At 40.4% G+C, this 18,498-nt stretch overlaps 1 protein-coding gene across 1 annotated transcript in view; it reads left to right on the plus strand.

Annotated features, from left to right (window-relative positions):
- LOC114161454 (rho guanine nucleotide exchange factor 26) overlaps window positions 1-18,498 on the plus strand; it is a 34,306-nt gene that overhangs the window by 10,670 nt on the left and 5,138 nt on the right. Inside the window, exons 7-12 of the mRNA XM_028044738.1 lie at window positions 817-969; window positions 1,082-1,214; window positions 3,083-3,157; window positions 4,190-4,279; window positions 5,839-5,993; window positions 13,390-13,599. Of these exons, the coding sequence (XP_027900539.1) occupies window positions 817-969; window positions 1,082-1,214; window positions 3,083-3,157; window positions 4,190-4,279; window positions 5,839-5,993; window positions 13,390-13,599 (816 nt within the window). The remainder of the gene's footprint in view (window positions 1-816; window positions 970-1,081; window positions 1,215-3,082; window positions 3,158-4,189; window positions 4,280-5,838; window positions 5,994-13,389; window positions 13,600-18,498) is intronic.

An 18,498-nucleotide genomic window follows, 5' to 3' on the forward strand; every position in this document is an offset into this window, starting at 1 on the left:
CTTACTTAATAAAAGTTTTACATGAAATCTGACCGTTTAACTGGGACAGGAACATTTAATGAGATTCAGGACGTGGTTTAATTTGTGCTCTTTGTCAGTAGTGGTTCTGCAAATGTCGTTGTTCGCTTGCTAATTTAACTCCAGCAATTTATTGTAGCAGTTTGGACTTATTGGTCTCACTTTTTGGAACTTCGATCCTCTTAAAGTCCTTAATTTAGGACATGGGGGGCAGAGGGTTAGGACTCATGGCCACCAAGACATCATGGAAAGAACAAAATTAGACATTAGCAAACGACCACATAGTCACAAGAAGTACTGTTTCCCATATACAGCAAAAAAAAACCCAACAAAACCTGCAATGGGTCTGTTGAGTGAAGGAACTAGTTTTTGCTCGTCTGCTTTTCCAGCAGGTCTAGCAGGTCAAGGGCAGCATCCTGTGTCTGTATCCCCGCTTCCTGTTTGGCACCTAAGCTAGGGCGAGCAAAAACACTGACTCTCTTGAAGTCGGACAAATGGCGTGTCATTAACCCGACTGCCATCTGTTGGTGCTTTGGAAGGGGAAACGCATCTATGTCATGGTTACTGCTTGGCTTTTATCTATTTTTAGTGTCGGGGAGTTCCGCTTCGTGATCTTACTGCAAGCTTTTATAGGCAAGACGTTGGCAGGTCGTCTCGTTATCTTGACTTTGCGTCCATTAGTCCGTTGCGTGTTTTCCTCCTTTGGGTTCATGACTCGATGTCATTCTGTCGTGGCAGCTCATGACCTACTAACCTTTAGTTGTTTTTCTTTTGTTTTTTTTTACAACCGTGTCTCAGGTTCTTTAAGGAGCTGGAGGACAGACACCAACAGAGCATAGTCATCGATGACATCAGCGACATTGTTTGCAAGCACGCCGAGTCAACCTTCGACCCTTACATCAAGTACTGCTCCAATGAGGTGTACCAGCAGAGAACACTGCAGAAGCTGGTGTGAGTGACCGAACGAACGAACGAACGAACGAACGCACTCAAAACAGATGTCTTCCTCAGAGACCTTCTCTCTTTCTCCCCTGCTCCTCTGACTCGGCCTTCTTACTTTCAGCGGTGCCAAGAATTCTGCTTTCAAAGAGGTACTGACCAGGTTGGAGGGCCACCCAGACTGCAGGAGCCTCCCAATGATCTCCTTCCTCATCCTGCCCATGCAGAGGATCACTCGCCTGCCTCTGCTCTTGGACGTGAGTGAACCGAAGGCGCACAGTAACCCAGGCCTGAGGAATTACAAGACTTTCTGGAGGGTTACGCAACGCTTTGTTTATTTGACTGCGCGCGGGGCGCGTTCTAACCGCAGAGGCGTTTCCGTGACCTCGCGTCATACTTTGATAATCCCCAGTGATTCATTTTCACTTCTTCGTTTGTTTGTTTCTTATTGGAACTGAGTATTTGAGTTCCCTGTGTCTGCCTTTTATATTTTTTTCTCATCATAATTTGATTTTCCTCCTTTTTTTTTTTTTTTAAGTGGCTCCCAAAGGGGTTTTGGTTTATGCTTCTACTATGAGACAATTTTGGCTCCTGAGAAAGTTTTATTTCTGTTTATTTTCTCCCACAGTGCTAGAATTCGGTCCCTGCTGATGCAGTGTATTGAACACCCAGTGCTGTGAAAGACTTCTCTACAGATTTCTTCTGTTTTCTATTGTGTGACACTTTAATATTTCAGAACAGCAAACCTTTTTTTTTCAAAGCAAAGATATCTGTAATAAATACACAATGGAGTTAGCAAAGGATTCCATTTACTAGGGAAATAATCCTTCCAACTCGACCTGGCCTTGTGTGAAAACTCAGGAATCAAGTCAAATTGGTCACTTTATGACTTTCCCAAGGAGGAAGTTTGGCAAACTCTTCTTTACAGAATTAATTCAGAGCCATTAATGGGTGTTTGTGTATGAACTGACTGTTTGAGGAGAAGCCATAGCTTCTCCATATAGTTTAAGTCTGGACTTTGACTTGGCCACTTTTAGCTTTTCCGAGTTGGACTTGCTGATGTCGCTGATGTTTTGACAATTTTCCTTCTGATAGTCAACCATCCCCTTTCAGAATCTTCTTGCAGAGTGAAGCCAAACTGTTTGATTGCGGCAGACAGTTGATGGTTTGGGGTTTTGAACCAACCCCCAAACCATCACTCTGCCACCACCATGTTTGACTTCTGCCACATACCACCATTTAGGATTTCCTTCCTCTGAAATGTTGTGTTTGTTTCACACCGGATGTAGCAGAGTGTAGTTTCTCTTGGAACCTCTTGGATGGGTTTGTCGATGGTCTTACAGGTCTTGGGAGTCATTTTTGTCGGCCAACCCGCTCCGAAGTTCACGACTGGTTGATGTTCCCTTCATTTGTGGATAGTTCTCACTAAGATTCCCCAAGCTTCAGCGTGCTCACACACCAGAACTGTCTGACCCGCTTTCAACAAACGAGAGTTTGCATGCTCGGTTAGTCTGCCTTATTTGAGAAGGTGTGAAAGCACAGGCTATGTAACCCTCCCTAGACTGCAATTATGTCAGTGCCTTTCCCTATTTGTTCCGAAATTCTTTAGTGCAAAAATTCTTTAGAGTTTTTGCACTTTTGTAAACTTTTAGCCTACTTCATCATGTCAGATAGGTTCTAGTTGAGTGATTTCTTGAGTTTGCAGGTCTTGCAATAACCAATTCTGACTTTGTCCAATGCAAATGCGATCAGCTTTCCAAAAAAATGTTTTTAATCACAGTTAAGTCGTCATTCAATATGAGTGGATGATTACTTACTGCTTCAAATAGGTTCAGGCTGGTTAGTGTCACTTTTCCCCCTTGATAAAGAAAGTCTTAACTTGAAAACCCTGTTTTGCATTTACTTACTTCTTTATTTACTGAGGTTTTGTTTGATATCAAAATGTATTTGACAATCTGAAACATTTAGTTGGAACACAAAAAAGCACAAAACAGAAAACTCTTTCAGGAGTCTTCTTTTATTGCTCTGCATGAGCGTAGTGGAGAGAGTGGGCAATCGTCCACAACTGTTTCGTTTTTAATGTGAAACTTGTGTGTGTGTGTGGGGGGGGGTGTGTGTTTTGCAGACCATCTGTCAGAAGACGTCAAAAGACTCGGCACGCTATGAAACATGCAAGAAAGCCTTGCAAGCCGTGAGCAAGGTTGGTGGGGTTTTTTTTGTTTTGTTTTTTAAATCGTTTAATTTCTGGATAACATTGCAAAATAGAGAAATGAAATATATTTACGCCTTCTGGTGGTCTGTTTATCTTTTCATTTTTGTTTCGGATAGTCCTACATCTTATTCCCACTGGAATTTAGCTATCTGTTTTACCACAATCAAGCAAAGACATATGTATAATTTTTTTTGTACCTCTTTGCTTATTAGATGGAATCTATAATAAAATATTGTTGTCTCCACTGATGGTAAATTAAACTGAACCTTAATTGTCATTATCAATGCAATAATCTGTTTTCTTGCATTTATTTATTTTTTTTACTTCTTTTTCCAATGTTGTGCTGTAGCACAACAACACGCTGTTCAAAAAACAAATCCTCGGGATTTGGCAGGGCCTGATGATTATGGAAATGTCGAGAATTAATAATGTTAATGGATCGCCGCGAGACTGTAATGGAAAAATAGATTGGTTCCTGCGGCTCCTGGTCTGGCAATAGACTTACAAGATCCTGAAATAATTGTAAAGACATATGTCAAAGAGCCGTATCAGATTCTCGTGTTAAGATGAGCTTGAGTAAAAAGATCCTAATTCACAAACTGAGAAGCTTTTATTTAAAACAGTTATGGAAGCAACTTATATGACTGCAAGAATAAGTTATTATTGGCGTAATATGTACTTTGCTGCAATTTTGATATAAACTTAAGTAAAAACATAAAACACACACATTCGTTATAGGGATGGTTTTTAAGTAAAAAACAAACAAACAATGAATTATGCATTTTGAGTCTATATCTGAAATATTTTCATAGTCATTTCAGTTAGTTAAAAGAGTAGTAGCCTCTTTCAGCCAGCTAACTGGCAGTGCACGGGAAAAACAGTAGAAGAGGCAGAGCAGCACTGCTCTGTTCTCCAGTTAAATCCTTTCTGCGTCTTATCAGATGTACTTGAAAACATTTATTTTTTTTGTCGTTATCAAGTGACTTTTTTTTTTTCTCTTTTTCTTACCTTTGTGATCAGGTGGTACGGAAATGCAACGAAGGCGCCCGCACAATGGAGAGAACAGAGATGATGTACACAATCAGCACTCAGCTGGAGTTCAAGATTAAGGTAACAATTTCCCACTAGAGTAAACGAGTAAATTAAATAAAACCCACCCGCAGGCGGTAATGTTTTGTCTTCACACTGATGTGTTTTGTGCATTATTAACTGAGATGACGCTGAATCAGATTCAAATCTCATTCTGGGATATTTTTACGTCTTACTTTGTATCCAGTTTAATTACTTTTATTACAGGAAACGAGGCAAACGAATTGTAAAACTTCAATTTGTCAGTTGTTGACTGTTTCAAAATACAGTTGCATTTTGCTGATGTCAAGATGAAGGTCATTCGCCTCTTTTTTCTTTTTAATATGCTGCTCCTCTCCAAATGCTGGACGTCCTTGAACACTTTTTCCTGATTACTTGAGGTTGGCCAGAAGTTGTTCTTGCTACGCTGCGCAAAACAAGTTGAAAACTAGACTTATTCTTTTTTTGTTTGTTTGTTTCTTTAGCTCCCACACATTTATTTAAATTCAGCCTCATAAAAGACACCAGAAGTCCTTATCATTGTTCACATTGGAGCAATTCTCAAACTCTTTTCACCAAATTGAAACGTTAATCGACACCTTTTTCTGGACTTTTTAGTTCCTCCCATTTGTCAACCACACTTCATATCGTTTTGACAGAAGGTATAGTGATTTTTTAAAATCATTTTATTATGACAATTTGCCTTGAGCATTAATTTCTGCCAAGAAATTAAATAAGGAGAACAAGTCTACTTTCATGCGTTATCTTTTTGTGTGGTCAGCCAGATTTTTATCACCAGCGCTGATCCTGACTAACCAGACAAATCAATGAGAACAAATCAGAGCAGGTCTACACATTACGCCATGTGCAACATGTCTGTCATCATCAGTCTATGGACAATGGACTGTGACGTTCTTTTGAAGGCACCATTTTTTTTGTCTTAATTTTTTTTTTTTTTTTTTGCAACATGTTTTATGAACATGAAAGCATAATTTACATGACTTGTATACTGGAGCACATTTTTTCATTTACTTGGAAAATCATATGTTTGTTTGTTCTGCGTCCCTCTCCTGCTGTTGCACTTCTTTGTATTTTCTTTTACTGAGTAACAAATACGAGATTATTCTCTCTGCTCTGTTGGACCTTAAAACGTGTTTCAGCGATGAACTATTGCGTGTTGGTCCGACAACCATTTGGCTCATACTTAGTTGCTAAATGTTGCTCATCCTCTCCCCTGCCTTTCAACAACTGGTCTAAAACGGCAATTTATGTCAGGGGCAAAACGAGTGCCGCAGTGCAGCTGCACGCACACGTGTAGCCGTAGCAACGTCAAGCATGCACACACCACTGTCGTCCATTTGGCACAGGTCTTCACACTCACTAACCACACAAGGCTTGGCAGGCTCATGTGTGTCTAACCAGTGTGGGAAAAAAAAAGCTGTTGGAGCATTTGGGATTCACAGACGCCTCTTGTGTCGACAACCGATCCACCTTTGGTCCTCCAGCTGAGAGACCTCACAAGCTTCAGAGTTGAATGCAGTTTTATTAAATTTGTTGTTTTGATTTGTATTCCTTTTTTTTTTTTTTCTTTGCTCTTCCAGCCTTTCCCGCTGGTCTCATCCTCCAGGTGGATGGTAAAAAGAGGCGAGCTGACTGCATTCGTGGAAGACAGCGGCATCTTCACGAAGCGCAAATCCCGACACCACGTCTACTTCTTCCTCTTCAACGACGTTCTCATCGTCACCAAGAAGAAGGGGTGAGCGAGCGAGCGCGGACGATGTCGGGCTTTGGGTTTTGATTTACCGGCTGCGAGTGTGACCCGGGCGCTCGTAATTCTCCTGCTGCGACGGCGGAGCGTCTTCCCAGAAGCCTTTTGGTTTCCGGGACTTGCAGCTAAGAATCCCGAAGGCGGCGGCGGCTTCGCAGTGGAGTCGGTTCGGTCGTCGTGTTTGAACTTGTTTAGGGAAAATCCCGTCAGAAAAAAATACAAAAGATATCTAAACTGAAGGATGTAGACGACGTTTGAAAAACAAAAAAGAAAACTCAAAATATTATTGAGTTTTTTGGGGGGGGAGGTTGTCCAGCTACTAGTGCAAATATTTTAATGCAATTAAAATAACATTTATAAATAACTTTTTATTGAGATATAGAAGCTTGTTTTAAGTCAATAATTCCTTAATATTGATTTTATTACTGGCAGATTTCTTTACTTAAAACATATGTCAATAATTTAACAATTATTGACTTAAAAGAAGCCATTATATCTTGCTGAAAAGTTACTTGTAGGTTAGTTTAGTCTTTTACTAAGTATACTTGCACTGGACAACCAGACAAAAAATATGTGGTGTGTTTTTGCTGGTGGATTATTTTTCATAGCTCAGAAGCAATACCATTAATATGAATCAGTCTTTTTAGGTTTATAAAAACCTTCTGATAAATTAAGTTTTTATTTCTGTTGGATAAATGATTGAAATAGGAAAACATACAGTATATATATATATTTTTTTTACAAAATTCTTTCTAAAAACGTGTGTATATTATTTAAAAACAATCTCCCACGGTTGGATTTTTAAACATTTTCAGTGTGACGACATCTGCTCTGTGCAAGATGTAGAAGTGAAGACATGATTTTATTGTGTTTTACAAGTGTTTAAGGTTGCCAAGCAACGTTGAAGGTGCTTCAGGTTCAGCATCAGCACTTTCGGTATCTCAAAGTTAGTGCTTGTATAACTTGGCTGGAGACCCGGCCTGCCCAGATTATTTTTGAGATAAGAGACCAAGATTGTAAAAGGAGCCACATCCCTGACGGTCGTCTCATGTAATGGAAAAATCTGAAGGTAGACGTGTCTTATCACACAGAACATAAGCATCCAGGGTTTATTAGAAGCCTTTTAATGGGAGAAAAGAAGCAGGTTTAGTCTAAAATGGCTAAATGAAAACATTTCCATGCTCTGACTTAATCTGTTGCTCAAGTGTCTCAGAGAACTGCTACTATTGCAAAAAGCCCAAAGTCATTCAGAGTCCGGTTAGATTTGGATTAGAAGTAAACTTTTTGATTTTAACTAATAGTAATACTAATATTTTTTTACAGTGGTTCAGTCCCAACTTAAATTTGGTCAAGAATAGTTAAAACATGTCAAAAAAAATTGTTTATGTCTACTTCAGCAGCCATACATGCTTCTCCATGAATTGTTAAGAAGAGTATAAATCCTTCCTGATTAACTCTTAAGTCTTTCCATTGTCATCTGTGCTTTCTGGTATGTAATCATGTCTCTATTTTTAGGCAACAGCAAAAATAAACTTTCAGAAATATGCAGAGAACGTCCGTAAAACTGTGTGTTTTTCATCTGCGTGTGGTTTCAATCGCATGCTTGTAAAAGTTTTTCCGAAATATCCTGTCCTTTCTTGTCATGTGTCTGGATTCGATTGCCATGCTTTTCGCAGACTGAGAGTTCCCAAGAATCATAAAAAGAAAAAGAGAAAAAGAAAAAAGGAAACACTAAAACACATTCCTCCTTGTGTTTTTCTGAGAATCTGATCTGGAACAGCAGACTCCGGCAGTGAAAAGCATCAGGCACTGTGTGTTTGGGAAAGGGGATTTGGTAAAGGGAGTGCTTTGAAATCAGTGTGTGTGTGTGGGTGTGTGTGTGATTGGGAGAAGCTGTTATAATATTGGTTTGTACCGTTTGGAGAGCCGCGGCCGCGCCGTGGCACGCCACTCCGCCGCGCTCCAGCTGCGGCGCTGAAAGCAGAAACGCGCTAGAGGTTCCTGAGGCCAGCCGGACAGCAGCAGGTCACACAATCTCTGCGACACAACAAAACAACAACTGTCTCGTTGGTTCTGACCCGGCGTGTGGTCCATCGTGCGGCTAAATCCAACGTTGCCTCAAAAACCTATCTGCTTCTTCTTGTCCCGTTTGCATTTCTCAAAATGCTAACCCTCGGAAAGTGTAGCAGGGTCAGAACTGTGACACTTAAACGTTAGAGACCAACGACCTTTGACCTTAGAAGGCTTTCAGGATGAAGGTAGTGTTAGATAATGATGCTGGTAACAGAAGTGATGTATGTACTGGTTGTCCTGTACGTTATTCTGTTAATGTAGCATGAGCTGTGTTAGTTTATCCCACATTTTATGTGTTTAAAAGCTAGCGCTTAGCTCAGCTATTGCTTTTAAGCATTTTTAATACTCAGTGGAAAGTAATGACTAACTTCTTGTAAGCAGATTTCTAGGATTTACAACTAGAGTCTGGAAATCACATCTCATGTCAGGACATTATATCACACTCTCTAAAAGTGTTGATCAGGAAAGCGTGCGCAGCTCAGCGGCGCACTGCTAACTCTCCCTAACATTTGGTTTCCATAGCGATGGTTCCAGTTCTGATTTTAAGATAGGAGTGGTGGACCATAATAACATGGACCAAGCAGATTGGATTCTTTCAGTTTTTCTAGCAACTTATCTGAAGAAATAAAATTTTAAGCCAGCCCCTTAAATCTTTTAACAGCAAAGTGCCACTAAAGATTAAAACCTGATAATCATTAAACAAAGTGAACTTAAAATACGATACGACAATGTAACATCAAAACAACTACTATAGAACTTTGATACCCAGAAACAATTATAACACACAGCGACTTACTGACAAGTTATAGGTAGAAAAATGTATTTTTTAAAAACTATTTAATCACAGTTTAGCAGTTAGACATGTTTCATACAAATCCGAAGATATAAAATTAAAATTTAAATAGCAGGGCTTCCCCCAGTGTATTATAAGCCTGGTGGCCCGCCATGCTTTACAAGCCCCGACGCCAGGCTAAGCCTTTCTTGTTTTATGTTTTTAGGAAAATAACAATAGAAGAAAAAACCCCGCATCTTTAAAAAAAGTCAGATTGCAAGCGTCTCTATTGCTTTGAGCGTTTCACTAGCGGAGCAGATTCATTCCTAAATTCCTAAAAGATACGTTTATAGAAGATAGACTTATAGTTTATGCATTTAAAGCTGGACCAATCGCACTGCTGGCGCCTCTGCGCGTTGCCTCGCGCGCTGCAGCAGCTGGATGTGTTAAGCTTACCTCAGCGCGGATCTCGCGCGCCTCCTTTCACTCAAACTGGACACAGGCTGACCTGTATGGATATTCACATCAACCCCCTGTGAGGAATTATGTTTCTTTCTAGAGTTTTTGATCAAGGTACGAGTTTAAACCCCACCGCGTTAGCTCTGGCTGTGCAGCTTTACGTGAGCCGCAGGAATAATGTGTAGAGAATGATTTATATTTGTGGACAAAGAATTTTGGGCGGCCTTTCCATTTCAACATGCTGCCCAGTGCCCGGCTCTGTCTATGTTTATGTATGTGTTCCCGGGTGCGTTAGTTAACGAACCAGCGCTAAACTCATCATGCAGGTTCAGCCCGGTGAGGAGCTTTCGCGCTCGCCTCGCAGTCACGCATCACGATGGTTTTATATTATTTTATTAGTAGTAGTATTATTTTTCCACTTAGTCAGACAGAGTTAATGTGCATGGCTGCGCGGAGATCTGAGAAACTGGACCAAGCAAAATAGTTTCTGTTCCCTTATTAAAACCTCAACAGACACGAAATGGAAGAGCTACTAAAGCCACATTAGCAGCATTGAATTAAATCTCCCGTTTTTTGCGCAGTGAATTTAACTCATCATGCAGGGCCGGTCCAAGGCTGTATGAGGCCTTGAGCAGAATTTGACTTAGGGACCCCTTTTGTTGCTAAAAACATCAGCATCTTTACAGCTTCTGTGTTAAATTTAGTGAAATCTGGGAGACGGGGACCAGTTTAACTGGCCAACCTGAAAAGCAATAAGTTATAATCACAGTTTACTCATTTGTATGAACAAACAGAGCTCAAACTCAAAGATTAAACTCACAGCATCAGATTGTAGCTATGGTAACAAAACAACTTAACTATGAATATTGTTCTTTGACCTTTTTCAAAGTAAACTTGCCAGCTCCTTAAAAACTTGCATATAAATGTTAAACAATTTAAAAATCTTTTAATTTATGTATGCTGAAACCATTAAATCAAATTTAGCAGCATCGATCATCTCAATAGACAAATGTTACATTTATGTATCTGTGGTCTGTTTTAAAATATTAGCATTTATGGGGCCCCTGAAACGCTGGGGAACCTTATGGAAGTGCAAATAATTGATATTCATTTTAATTGTATTTTTTAATTTGTTGTTTTTGAAGACTAGTTGTGGGTTTAAACAGCGTTTCACTGGCAATGGTTTCCATAACATCCCAGTAATATTTTTACATTTCCTGTCTACTTAACATCTTTTAATACAAAAACACGGTGGGTCGCCTCGGTTCCCCGACCTCCGAGCTTTGCAAAGTTTTCTGGGGGAAACCCTGAATAGGATTTTCTGACTATATCGTTTTCACTAACATTCGTCTTCAGCATGTGTTGTTGTTGGGTTTTTTTCTTGGTTATTTTTGATTATTTGTTCCTCAAATCATAAAAAGTTCCCAGAGGCCCCAAAATATTACATATTACTAACAGAAAGATCGAATCTGTTTTTACACCAGAAACGGCCGCAAACTGACGGATGCTGATTCTTTCAAATCTATCACAGTTAAACATGCAACCGTTTTAAACTCATGTGACCAAAACAACCAGTGTGAAATGCTGAGCAAGTCCACCCTGGTGATCTGCCTTTACTCCTGTACATTCAGTGGAGATGAAAACCTCCCAGGACGCCATCAGTGCTTTTCTGTCCCGGTTTGTTTGCTAAAGAGCAAAGTGTAAATCAGGAAACCAGAAGCTGGCATGGTATGCGGAAACATTTGGTTGGTGTCTGAGCTCCCTTAATCCAGAGCGGTGTGTTTGTTTGGTTAAAACCTTACGGTAGTTTTCATCCTATATCATTTTCGGTGTTCATAATCCTCCGCATTCATGTAGCTGTCTTCCACTTCCCTTTAGCTGCTACGTAGCAATTGCTGGGCAGGACACCTGCTCACCAGATCACTCATGAATGCTCGCCGTACAAACGTAACGTTCCCCACCCATCCTGTTCATGTCACAAGAATGACATTCCTGGAATTTTACCGGTAGATTTGTCCTCAAGGAGGCAAAAAGGCTGGAAATCCTAAAATCTGGTGAGGAAGACCAGGAAGAGATACGTTTCTAACTCTACTTCTACATTGTACTGATTGATGATCAGGCGCTTATGAAGTAATAATAAAAGAAACTAACATATTTTAGGGGTTAGTGGTTAAAAATAAAATTGGAGACAATTTTCAGAAGCTGTTTAAAAGGAAGCAACACGTCAGTTGTTAATGCTAGCACCCTGTTGTAGCAAATCATGCTAACCTCAGAGATGCTAAATATAGCCTCAGATTGTTTTGTCTGTTTCAAATGAGTAAAACACAGTTCTAATGAGAATTTTCTCACACATTATAATTATTACATCATTTTGACTGCTGTTTTATTTGTGCTTGTTGAAGGTAAATCAGATGAGCAATGAATCAATCAATCAATGATTGGAGCATCTCCACTTCATTGGGTTTGCAGTAGATAAAGATAAAGATTCCATTCATTGTTGATTTTAGTATTCATTAAATTACCTTTAAAACTCAAAACTAACTGTGTAACTTAATCCAAGCGTCTATTTACTCGTGTTTAAATGTCATTTCGTTTTTAGGTGTCGCAGCTAAATTGTTTACAGTCAAAAAGAGCAAAACGGAGTGTAAATATAGACCTGCATTATCCAAGCGTCCGTGTGTAGCGGTTAGCTGTGTGCGGCGTAGCATATCAAAACTCCGCCCTAACCCTACTCTTTGCTTGAACAACACTCAAAAGTTGGAAACTGTGGCTTCATTACCAACATGTGCATCTGTTTTTCTGCGTTTTTAAATGAATCTTTGACACTTGTAGCACTCAAACTAGTTCTCAGGTGTTTCAGCTGGTAAAATGGGATTTGGAGATTCCCATGTTGTGTCTTCACCTGACTTCTGCTTCAGAAGCCTTTCTGCTGATATTTCCTGACTTGCATAAAATCATGAAGCCTGCACGCAGCTGAAGGACAGACGGCGAGCTTGTGTGCGCGCGTGTGGAGGTGTGTGTGTGGTTGGTTAGCTGTCTGCACCTTCTGTACTTTGAGAGGGAGCTTTCCAAACATAAAACAGTGGTTCAAGGAAATCATCACTTAAAATGTTAGTTCTTTTTGATCACACAGCCTGCAGAGGTGGCTTTATTTGGTATTTTTCTCCTGCTTGTCTCTGGATCATGGACGCATTTCAGCCTTGGCTTATTTAAGCAAACGACTTTCACTCTTGTATTTAAGAACGTCTTCAACAGATTCAGATTCAAGGTCACAAATCTCACCGAAGTAGCATCATCCTCTCTGAATGTGTCCAGCTAGCTTGTGCAAATGTTAGCTAAATGTATCCATGCAAGACTGCAAAGTACAACGTAACCACATTAGCCAAAGGATATTTAGTTTTGTTTTAAAACACTGGGCCACCTGACAAAAATAACTAAATTAATCAGTTCACAGTCCCTAATCTATAGGTGCTCGTTCGGAATAAGAATATCGCTTTTCAACTGGATTGTGGAATTGAAATTAGACTCAATTCCAATACAATGTCGTTTTGTCATCTTTATTTCGAGGCCTGTATTTGTTGCTCTGCTTAGAAATAATTTAATGATGCAAAAACTTCCATCTTAGGGAATTTAACAGTCAAATCAAGCTATTCCATAAATGTTTCTGTTCCCATGCACTACTTCCAGGAAGGAAACAGCTTTCCTTCCTGTTGTTCGCTGAGTGTATTCATTGTTTGCTACCATTAAAAATAACTTCTACCTGGCGATATGCAAATTTTGCCAGGTAAAAAAAAAAAAAAGGGTGGCCTTTTTTTCCTCTTACAGTATATGTTTTCTTTTGTTGTTTTTGTCGTAGCAGATTAAATGACAATAAAATATATTAAAGTTTGTGGCTGTAATGGAAAATAAATTTATAAAAAAAATATTAGTTGCATTGCAAACAAAAGTCTAACTTCACTTTTGAACAGAACAGACGTGTGTGGCTAACTTCTTCACCTGTAAACAGATTCACTATCTTGTAGTAAAAAGATTTTTTTATCCAGCATTTTTTCCTTTGCACCTGTTTTCTTTCTCCACCAGTGAGGACAGCCACACGGTCATAGACTACGCCCTGCGGGATCAGATCCAAGTAGGCAGCAGTCAGCCCGAGGACGTTCACCTCTCCCCGGCCAAAAGTCCCACGATCATGCTGAGCTCACGGCAGGTTGGCGCAAACCATCTCTTCCGGCTGTGTTTCCGTAGCAACCACTCCAGCGAGAAGGTGGCGATGATCCTCGGAACGGAGTTGGAGTGAGTGCCTTGCTTTGTTTTGTTTTTTTTTTTCTTCTTTTTAGTTAAGCCATCATTCCCGTTCAAATTTCACTTAAGCATTTACAACCCTTAGCGGGAGTGAATAATTTTTGCCCGTGGCGTAATATCTCACTCTTGGGTGTTTGTACTTGTTGAAGGCTCATCATCGTACGGTCTGGGCTACTGGTTCAGACAGCAGAGGGAATCTGAGATCTTTTAATATTCTGACTGAATTTCTGTGTGAAAAAGAGCAGGTCCGATTTTTTAGCTTTATTATGTGCTGCTGTCTGTGCCTTCTAACTCACAGGCAGACAAAATTCCCTAGTGGTTTTAGTTACATTTCAAAGTAACAAGAGTCTATTTTTGAATCTGCTCTGAAAACAAACAGAGAGATGGAAGTGAAAAATTTGTTGTCGTTTTATACAAAGAGTAAGCCCCCCCCAAAAGAAACTGTGTACCTATGTCGTTTGTTTTCAAGTAATTCAGGATAAAGTTAGCAAGTGCCAACCAAAGTCCTAAAAACAGCCTGTAAGCTGTAGCTAACTCAATCCTGTGTAACTTCATCTCTCCTCATATAGTAATTAGAGAGTAAAGAGAGGATGTTCGGATTAAATAACCCAAACAAAGGAAAGGGATCTGCTTTACGTCGGCCTTCGCATTCGTTCACATGCATGGATGCGCAGACACACAATGCTGTACTCTGTAATCATCCGTTGTGGTTCAAAGCTTTGCTAAAGAGAGTCTTCACTGTTCCTCCTCACTCTCATGCAGCTGGAGAAACTCCCGCCGTCTTCTGACGGGAGAAGCTGTGATTTACTGCTTTTGTGTGGAGAAATTTATTGTGTGGAACATTTCAGATGTTTCTAACACCTTCCTGTCTTTGCTTTTACCAGACACAGAAGCCTACCTGTTCAACTAAGCCTTAAAGTACATGTAATATTTTTCACTGTTTTTCTATCCTTTGCCAAAAAAAAAAGCTTCAATATTTAATAAATCTTCCCTCTTAGTGTTTTTTTTTAGCTTATCATATATCATTGCAGTTGTTAATTATTTTTTAAATCCGACTCCAATGAAAATATGAAACTCGACAGGTACTGGTTTGTGTCGGTGACATCATCCGAATGCAGTCTTCCTGCACAACCGTCCTCTCTGCTGCATGAGTTGTTGTGGAAAATCCTTCCTCCAGTTCCCTTCATTTGGTGGTGTCAGCAGCAAGTCGGCTGCGAATGCCACGGTGTGTGTCACACACAGCTCACCGAAATCCTGAATGAGCCGAGAAAAACCAGTGGGGAGACCCTGGCAACAGTCCAGTGTCATGGTGGTAACTAGGCTTTGTTTAAGCTGTTGTTTAGCAACAGACAGCAGCTAAGCTGGCTGTTTCCCACGACCGTGCCCCCACCCACACACCCGCTCTCTGCTCCTTTGCTTCTCCCGATCCTTCGACACATTGCCCAGAGTCTGCGTGCCTCTTCGTTCACAAAGAGGACTGTGTGAGCTCTTTGTTTTCTGATGACCGTCCCGTCCGGTCGTCCCAAGTTTAGTCAAAAAAAACAAAAAAAAATTGCACAACATGGAGTCTTGTCTCAGCAGGCTGGGAGTTAAACAAGGGAGGCTGTTAGCAGCTCCACCTAAAAATAGATAAAAAAGTTTAACGAGAGACCTTCCTTTTCCCCCCTCCCTCCCCAGTACTAATCCGAGCCAATATTTATTACACCAGTGTCTAGAGATAGCTTCTGCAGGCTAACATCTGCTACAATAAAGAAAGAAAGCGATCAAAATGTTCGGACAAATAAAACGTCAATAGCTTCAGTTATTTCTAAAGACATATCTGAGCCGATACACACAGCCCATCTTAAGTAAACTTGTTGTCATAATCTTGCTGCTAATGCTTTCATGCTGAATAATTCATTGAAGTCTTAGGCTAATGCTAGCAAGTTTACTCTGTGTTTTGACATGACTGGTTGCTAATTTTTTTTAACCAGCTTCTGGTGCCCCATACGCTTTTCACAAATAGAGAATGACAAGCTGCTTTACAATATTGCAAATACACAGATGCACACGCCTGCATGCATGCATGCGTATTTCCCAGGCACTCCAACAAATAGTCAATCGTTTGCTCCAAATTGCTCTTAGGTACGAGCATGTGGTGACTTTCTTCAGCAGAAAGAAATGTGGCATAACCGTAGAATATGAATTAAGATTCAGTTTTCGTCATATGCTTTACCTTTCTGTATATTTTAGAGCCTATTTTCTGCAAAATCCACACAAGGTTTTGATGAGTTTAATGTCCAGCAAAGTAATTATATGGATAAAAAGTTTTCAGCTCATGTGAATTGAAATGATTTGGACATCTGGCCCAGTCAAAACAGACCAGTGACAGATTGGCAGGAAACCTTCCTATATGATACCTGATGTAAAATATTTGAAGCATTTAATAAACTTATAGTCATTTTACAGCACAGTAGGGAGGTAAATTAAGAAGAAATTGAGTTAATTCCGAACTTTTAAGCCCCTTTTTTGTGGACCACCGAGCATCGCAGAGCAAAGGTGACAAAAATTGCAAGATTTCTCCTTCAGTGAGCACAGGCTTTTATATCTACTTCCCTGGAAAAGAAATGATTCTTATCTTAAAACATTTAAATGTCCATTATGTTTCCTTTTACTGCTGACTGTGAGTGCAGCGAACGTTTGGCGTTCCAGGGTGAAATTCTTCCCATTCTGACTTTAGGCTCGTCTGTTTTTCTTTCGGAAACAAAACTGCAGAAATGGGTTTTGGTGGGTTTTATTTTTTTCTTCCCATCTGGCAGTTTTAGCTTTCATTTCCACTCACTCCCGCTGCCCTGTCCGTGTCTGTGAGCCTCCCTTTAGCGCTCCAGAAGCAGGCGTATACGAGGACGACCTTTGATGTCGACGGTGGTTTAATGCATCGGGAATTCCAGCTGTTTAGAGATGGATCAGAGAGAGGGCTCTCTGTGTGAACTTCTACTTCTTTTTCTTTCTTTCTTTTTTTTTGTTGTTGTCTTTCTGCTCTGCTTGCATGCTGGGATGCTTTCCCCGTGACCTTGTTGCTGTGTCTAGTGTTCAGAATCGGTGAATAGCGCTGGTCTATTAGTGGAACAGAGCGGCTTCAGAAGCCTGCAGGAAAACAGAACCGATATTCAGCTGTGACAGAGAGCAGCGCCGATTATTTAACAGCTCTGACCAGAGAAGGTAGTCGGTGCTTCTGTTCTGCACACTGGATCGTTTTGGATTTTTTTTTCTTTCTTTTTTACCCCCCTCTTCGTCTACTCTGCCTGCTTTTGTTTAAATGCGATAATGGGAAAGCTGTTGCAACGTGCAAGTCGCAGATGCTCTGGGATTTCCACAACTGCGCTGCGTTTGTGTCTGAGCAGTAATTAAGAAAACCCCGTGTTCATGATAATTGTTGGGACGTGAACGATGACCTGAGCTGAGCCAGAATCGGTGCAACGTCTCTTATTAGAGGCACAACATGCTGCTTTTTAAAGATCTCTTTTGGCCTACCTCGTGTTGTCTGACAGGTTCTGTTTAAGTTTGTTTAAGTCCGTTTCTGTTCTGTGTGGCTGTGGTCGGGCCCGGGGTGTGTCAACTTGAGTTGTTGCCAAAACGTGGTTCAGAAAAGTTAATTCATTATTTTTTATTTTATTTTTTCTAAAAAGGGGGATGAGTCTTTTTTTTTCACATAACACCATCTAGGTTTAATTGACGCTTTTATCCATTTAATAGGTTAAAAATCTTTACCTGAATACATTTTTTTATGGTTTACTCAAGTTGTTGTTAAAACAGTTCGATCAAAGGTCCAGATGAACGTAGTGTAATAAAAGAATAGTTCTATACAAACTACATACAAAAGAACAGTAGTAAAGTATGTTTATACATCAACATATTTTTGCACCCACCTCTCTTAGCATCATCCAATAAATTACTATTCATGTTCACTCAGTTTCAAAAAGCCTTTCTTATTATTTTCTACAGCCATATCTATTGTATAATATAGACTATAGCAGTAACAACAGAAATTATTTGTCATGTTGATATGCAGTGATGGATAAAAGTAAAAAAAAAAAAAAAAACCTGTAGGGAGCAAATAGTTTTCGCAGCAGCAGCGTGTGGAAGGCCGAAACAACAGAGAGTAAACTAACCGGTTGGAGGGAAATTGAGTTGTAAGGCGAAGCAGGGACGGACACCCAAACGCCTGGGCGGTCATCCGACGCAGGAAGGAAGGTCAGAGAAGGGGCTGTCATCACTCTTGAGCCGCTTGTGTGCAAGAGGTTTCGCAATCCGCCCGGCGAGACTCTCTTCTTTTCAGAGGTGAAACGCGAGCCTTTCACAATGGATTTATGTATCTTGGCATTCCTTTCTCATCGGCAGGATGAATGGCTGAAGCCGGAGGAAGTCTCACTACAATGAATAGACCGATTCTCCACAGGCTTTTCGGTCAGTGGGAAGCGTGGAGGGGGTGAGGGACATGGGATAAGCACCTGCTATCAGCGCGCATACCGCACAAGTCTAAGTACGTCTCACGTGCGTTTGCCCTGCCGATGCCTGCGCTTGTATTTGTTGGTTGTTTCAGCTGTTTTGAGCGAGAGGCCGACCTGTCGGGACGTTTGTTTTGCACGCACGTAAACGTCCGACCGTTGGCATGCAGGCCCGGCTGTCGAGAAAAGCAAACAGCTGTCTCAGGCACAGGAGGCACATTGATGTCCATGAAATTGAATGAGAAACCCATGAAGTTTGTAATGCCTCCAAGTCTTGACACGTGTGATTTGAAGGAATTTTTAAAGGATGGTTGTGTGTAGTTGTCAGTAACAGTTTCTTTACTTATGGGAGACATGTATCTTAAGAGAGGCTGTTATGTAAAATTCACTTTTTTGAGCTTGA

This window comes from Xiphophorus couchianus, chromosome 18 (genome assembly GCF_001444195.1).
Source record: "Xiphophorus couchianus chromosome 18, X_couchianus-1.0, whole genome shotgun sequence".
In the NCBI taxonomy this organism is placed as follows: domain Eukaryota; kingdom Metazoa; phylum Chordata; class Actinopteri; order Cyprinodontiformes; family Poeciliidae; genus Xiphophorus; species Xiphophorus couchianus.